The sequence below is a fragment of the Macadamia integrifolia genome, chromosome 8, assembly GCF_013358625.1.
Source record: "Macadamia integrifolia cultivar HAES 741 chromosome 8, SCU_Mint_v3, whole genome shotgun sequence".
In the NCBI taxonomy this organism is placed as follows: domain Eukaryota; kingdom Viridiplantae; phylum Streptophyta; class Magnoliopsida; order Proteales; family Proteaceae; genus Macadamia; species Macadamia integrifolia.
The window spans coordinates 2,231,766-2,237,891 of NC_056564.1; the positions used below are offsets into that span (position 1 = coordinate 2,231,766).

Here is a 6,126-nt window from a genome sequence, read left to right on the forward strand (position 1 = left end):
GGGGGTGGGGTGGGTGCTAACGAGGAACCCTTTGAACCTGCTGGTTTTATGGTTCAGGCCCAAGTGTAAACCCCGGTTACATGCAGCTAAACCTAACCCATTAACAGATCACGCAAGAGGAGACTCAAACCGGAGAAGTCTGTTAACACACAGCTCCTGTGTGTTAGAGCAGAACACAGATCCACATTTCCAGCTGGATTTAGATTGAAACCGGAACCTATTTTGAAATTCAGGTTGTATCAAAATAGGGTGTTTAAGATATTATCTGGACCCAAATCATGGGATTCATGCAAATATAGATTCAACCCGGATTCATCAAAAAACAAATAAGAATGATCATTTGGAACAATTTCATTTATATAAACAATTCTCTAAAACAGACATGAATTTTCTCCCCATATTTCAACTGAATTTCTGTTGGGGATGTCACTGAAATCAATTGATACAATTAAAGAATGATAGCTTACAGGTCATCTATCACTTGAAGAGCTCACTCCCAAGAGTCACAGAATCAATCTCTTTACCTAAACCAGTATGGACATGATCCATTCGTCTCTCTTGAATCAGCTCTAACACTGCAACCAACCACTTCATTGTGGGCCTTCTCTCACCACTGCCCACACATATTACTACCAGTTCCATCATCAATTTCACAGGAAATTCAGCTTTACCCAGCAATGCCTTGTCAACTAAACTTTCAAGAACATGGATATCCTTAGCCTTCACATTTGGACAACAGGCCTAAAGAGTTAAATAAGAATAATGAGTTAAGTTGGACTTCTCTTTTCCGGAAGATGATTTGATTCCAAAGTTCCAAATGCATAACAATAAAAGTAAATTGAATGAGTACCTGTGCCACTAGATTTCGCAATGCGCCTGACTGATCGATAGAGGAAGCTTCATGGCCACTCAACAGTTCCAATAAAAATACCCCAAAACTATATACATCGCTCTTTTCGGAAAACTCAGTTTTTAATCTCAACCTGAAACAAGGATTCCACAATTAATGGACTTTTCATCACTTACCAATTGGACACATAAAGCAAAGGGCCAGTTTAACCTATGGCATAAACAACAATTCAATAAAAAAATTCATTAATTTTTGCTATCCTCTATCATTGTTGATAGTCAACAAGTACTAGAAGGGCATATCAGTAAAGACCCAACCAGTGTTTTCATATATTTTGGGTATTAAGACCACTATATCACTGATGTTGAACACAATGTACCAGTCGCCAGGGTAATTAATAGTTACAATGTGCAGAGTCCTTATTCTCAACAAAATTGTGCAGGTCGTGAAACAGGTTGGTCAACTCTTAAGGCTCATCTCTAGAAAATCTTATGAGCATTACACAGCATACAGAGCTTCCCAGTTACAGACCCGAAAGCATTCTCTAAAGTAATTGAGAAGGGTAAACACTTAAAATGTAAACTGCACATACTCTGGATCAAGAAAGCAATCGATGCTTGAAGATGATCCAGCCCAGTTTCCCTCTTCTACTAGTTTCGAGATTCCAAAATCAGAAACCTTGGCAGCAAAATTTTCATCCACAAGAACATTGCTTGTTTGGAAGTGCATGTGCAGGAGTGGGGGCTCCAAGCTATGCAAGTACTCCAGTCCTAATAGCAATAACAAGAGAGAGAAATATATTAGATCAGGACCCCTTTTATGAACAAAATAATGCAAGCTCAAAACTCTTTCCCCATAAAATTGTATGTATTCAAAGAACCACTTACCTCTGGCTGTGCCCAAAGCAATTGACAGTCGTTTCCCAATGTCTAGCTTTCCAATGGGAAAACCTTCACTATCTGCCAAAGGGTCCCATGTGTAAAGTAACTCCCATAGACACACACGCGCACACACACACACACACACACACACACACACACACACACACAGAGAGAGAGAGAGAGAGAGAGAGAGAGCACCGTATAAATGATTCCCGACATTCCCATTGGGGAGATACTCATAGACAAGTAACTGTTGATGGCTTTCTTGGCAATAACCGATGAGTCTGACTGTATGCTTGTGGTGGATGTGACCTATATTCTCCACCTGAAATGCAAAATAAGGTGAATACACTAGTAGAGATGAAAATCACATCTTTCGTCCATACAGAACTTAAGAGTGCAAGATTTCAGGGCGAGAAATCAAGAAATAGAAGGAAATATAAATTTACATTCTCAACACAAACGTGCAGTTTAATTTATATTCCAGGAAAATGCTTCTCTGAACTGCATAGTCAAGAGATTCTGCATACTTAGTTGTGCCATGTGGAAGGTTGACATGGAAGATCAAACCATTGTATACCAAGGAAATGATATGTATTGGCTGTGTAAAATTTGAGACTCAAATACAATCATATAACCTCATATGCATTACTGCTGGATTTTCAAAGCTTTAATTTGGCATGTGGCCGACTCCATTTGGGCTGAAAGTTGACATGTAACTAGGGGACCTATATCTTATTAAATTGTAGCATACTTAGATAAAACCTTCATGACTTGTTGGCATAACTCTCTCATTGAAAAGGCACTGGAAACTCCACTAGTTCTGGTTGCTCACAGGCTCATTTACAGTATCATGATTTAAGATAATTAAGCCTTCTATGTTATAACTGAATCTAATTCGTGTACGTTCTGGTTTCCCACAGAAGGCGACTTTCATGCTTGGAACAATTACAAATTCAACTCTACAAATGCAAAACAGAAGATCATTAAATCTTTCCTTATCAATTTACCTCATAAATAAAAGACAGACTCGGTTCATGTACTCGTCTTTTGATGGCCACGATAGACCCATCTTGAAGCAATCCTTTGTACACTATTCCAAAGCCACCTTCCCCAACAACATTAATCTGACTAAAATGGGATGTAGCATGCTCCAGCTCCGCTATTGTTAGCTGCCTAAGATTTTGTGTTTCATAGGAAGAGACAGTACCAGCTTGTCGGGAACCATTCTCTCTTGGGCAGTCAACTAAAGATGAGGAAGAAAGACAGCCATATCAATTCAACTTATAAAGGAGACCTATTGAAGCACCTCACCGAGAAGGAAAAATCATCTATATGTACCATATAAAGGAAAAGTAAATAAATAAACAGCAGCAGTAGTAGGAACAGCAAGAACAACAATTTTCCTTCATGAGCATCATATGGAATGACCCATGAATGTTGCTGGTAGCCATTTAATTAATGGATCACTATTGAGTGTGAACCATACTAGTTGACAAACTTAAGATTTAACTGGCCCCGTATATCAAAAAAAAAAATTTTCCTGTAAGTAGCTATACTATCTGTGTTCTCATAATCCAAAGTTATTTGTTCATTTTAGCACTTGAACAACATGATCTCAACCAGGCCCTTCCACAGATGTAACCCACCACTTGAGTGTATCAATCCTGATCCAGGTCAAAACTATGATGCAGCATCAAGAACTAATTTTTCTGTCGGAAGCAAACAAGATACTCAAAAATGTGAGAATTCAGAATGAAGGATCTGGATAATCTTGAATTACCATGTGTAGATGCTGCAGAAGATTCTGTCTCAGATGTCCTCCTCACAAATCTTTTGGCACGCAACAAGTAGATAAAGACAAGCACTGCAATGATAACAAGAAGCAAAGCGCCAACAGCACTTCCACCGACTATGGTTGCTAATCTCTGCTTTCCTGGTCTCTCAACAAAATCAGTTTGTGATGGTGTGAGGGTTGGAACACCATTGTCTCCACCAACAGTGGCAGCTATCCTTGTTTTTCTTGATTTATAGAGATTGGATTGAAATAGAATAAATTTTTTTACAGGAGATGAAGTCAAAGAACTCGGTGATAAATTAGTTGATGCAGTATGAGAACAATGTGTAGGGGCCCCATGCAACCTGCGGAGGAGAAGAAATTAGTGCAATTTCATAGTTCTCAAGGCCATTATTCATAGAAAAAGTACAATTGCTTCAGATGCTTGAGCAGAGACTGATCAAATAGACCAATTTCAAAAGAAACATTATCCAATTGCTCAATGTCAAAGCAATCTGAGGAAAAAGTGATCTTTTTCTAATGAGAATGAAAATACATCTTATGTGTAGAGAATTTTAAGCAGAGTAGAGCGGAAAAAAGAGGTTATACACCTCAATTTTGCAAGCTATATATCACAACAGAAGTAATAATGTGTATCACATATCATAATTATCCAACAATACTCAGAACTCTGGGGTGGGGGTGGGGGAGAGTGAGAAGAAGAAGAAGAAGAATTTTAATTCTCCATTGTCTTCTAGTTCTGCATTTTTTCAATTTTTTCAATTTTTTTTCAAATTCTAAAACTTTTTTTGGGAGATATCAAATTCTAAAATTTTGATCAAAGCAAATAAACCTTCATTATACTTTTGATAACTAATATTCTTTTTACTAAGGGCAGCTGATGAATGCTCTAACTCCAATATTGGTAGGAATTTATGCTATATTGAGTGAATATTTGACATCAGAGTTGAACAGAAGTGTGTGAAATGCAGCTTACAAGGAAATAATGGCCCTCTCCATGATTTCAAGCATCCGTACCAACTATGCAAGTGTTGACAATTGCTAACTGAACTCTTGAAAGCAAGTAAAGCTTCCACTATAGTAACACAAAAACAAGAAAGGAGTTCGTTACAGCATATTAAGATTAAAATAAGGGAGAAATATGTTAAAAACTAGTATGGATGAACCAGGTTGTTAATGCATTTAAGTGAGAACCAGGTGATTCCTTGCAGGGAAGTAACAACATCATGAAATCTTCATTATACATCATTAAATACCCAGATCATGCTTTTCCCTTTATCGTGTTTTCTCTGTCTACATGAGTGTGCAAATATGTTTGAGTCCGACAGAAAGAGGACAAAAGATCAAAATCATACCATGTATTTTCTGGTTCAACCTACACGGATTTAAGAGCTGAATCACTATAAACAGTGGCAAGTTCAGCCACCACAATCAGCGCATGATCAATGGACAACCAGCAATCGGTTAACCCCAGAAACATCTTCTGATCTCCTTGGAAAAGACAGCATCATACCCACCCCTTAAATTCCCTTGCTTGGCACCTGAAAATTTTCAAAAGAACAAATTAGCCAACTCAGAGGATTCACAACCTACTTCAACATGTAGGGTAACAGCAAGACATTTTGAAATTGATCAAAGAAGGCCAGATCGTTTAGTAGGGAGAAAACAAGAGTCCAATAAAAAAAACCACATTTCCCCACAAAGTATCATTTGCGAGGGAATACAAAAACTCAAATAGTCACATGGGAAGAACTGAGATTAATGAAAGAGATGGATACTCTATATGGTCAGAGAAGGACCTTGACTTTGGAGTTGGGGAAAGAGGAGGGGGTGGGGGGACACGAGACAAAACTATAGAAGCCCAAATAGCCAATTCAGGATGCAGGTTCGAAGTTCATACCCACTGAATCATTTATGGTTGAACTTCAAATCCAAATGATTCCTGAATCTTCGAGGTAATATATGATTCTGAAGTGGAAGCGATAGAGAGATTCAATGTTAGGGACTTAGTGAATCTTCTAAAGTTAATTTCTTTGATTTCGCGATATCAATTTGGACTCTGAAGCCTGAATCGAATAACTCAAAAGGTTCGTAACTCGTAAGTAGTCTCAAGGATTCAGCTTTGCCAGAAAGAAGTGAATCGTATAGAGAAAAGGCGTCAGAGGCAACGTTATCACAGTTAAGGCGCTAGAGGGGGCATCGCAGAGCTTTTTTCAGAAACTGAAACTCCATGACGCTCTAGTGGAAAAGTTTCAAGTCCCGAAAGATTCCGATGTTGTCCAAGAAAAAGCCAAAGCTCAATTCAAAGATACAGAGACTCCATGGAAAGGAAGAAAGACAATCAATAAAAGTGAAACAGGGGGAAGGGACCGTGGAGAACGTTTGCAGAAACTCACGACAACGAGAGTAATGCAACCAGGTCGTTCCGTGTTCTACTTCTATCCGCAGCTTTTTGTTCCAGCTCAGAAAATCTGGACGAGTCACGAGAGAAGAACTAAGCAATGCCGATGAAAAGTGAATCAATCTGCTGCCTCAATTAAAATCAAACTGAATATAAAACTCTAAATGTTCAATGCGAGAGAAAAAAAAAAAAAAAA

The 6,126-nt window shown here is 38.3% G+C and overlaps 1 protein-coding gene across 5 annotated transcripts in view; it reads right to left on the reverse strand.

Annotated features, from left to right (window-relative positions):
- Nucleotides 1-315: 315 nt before the first annotated feature.
- Nucleotides 316-6,126, reverse strand: part of LOC122086164 (probable serine/threonine-protein kinase PBL21) — an 8,207-nt gene continuing 2,396 nt past the window's right edge. For 2 of the 5 annotated variants that reach the window (XM_042654895.1, XM_042654892.1), the window contains exons 2-11: nt 5,926-6,000; nt 4,885-5,070; nt 4,506-4,604; nt 3,515-3,873; nt 2,742-2,977; nt 1,930-2,056; nt 1,738-1,809; nt 1,443-1,620; nt 851-983; nt 316-741 (exon numbers count right to left, since the gene is read on the reverse strand). In XM_042654895.1, the coding sequence (XP_042510829.1) occupies nt 478-741; nt 851-983; nt 1,443-1,620; nt 1,738-1,809; nt 1,930-2,056; nt 2,742-2,977; nt 3,515-3,873; nt 4,506-4,540 (1,404 nt within the window). In that variant the 5' untranslated portion in view covers nt 4,541-4,604; nt 4,885-5,070; nt 5,926-6,000 and the 3' untranslated portion in view covers nt 316-477. Of the gene's footprint in view, nt 742-850; nt 984-1,442; nt 1,621-1,737; nt 1,810-1,929; nt 2,057-2,741; nt 2,978-3,514; nt 3,874-4,505; nt 4,605-4,884; nt 5,071-5,925; nt 6,024-6,126 lie in introns of all 5 variants that reach the window. The other 3 variants (XM_042654891.1, XM_042654893.1, XM_042654894.1) reach the window with 2 other exon arrangements.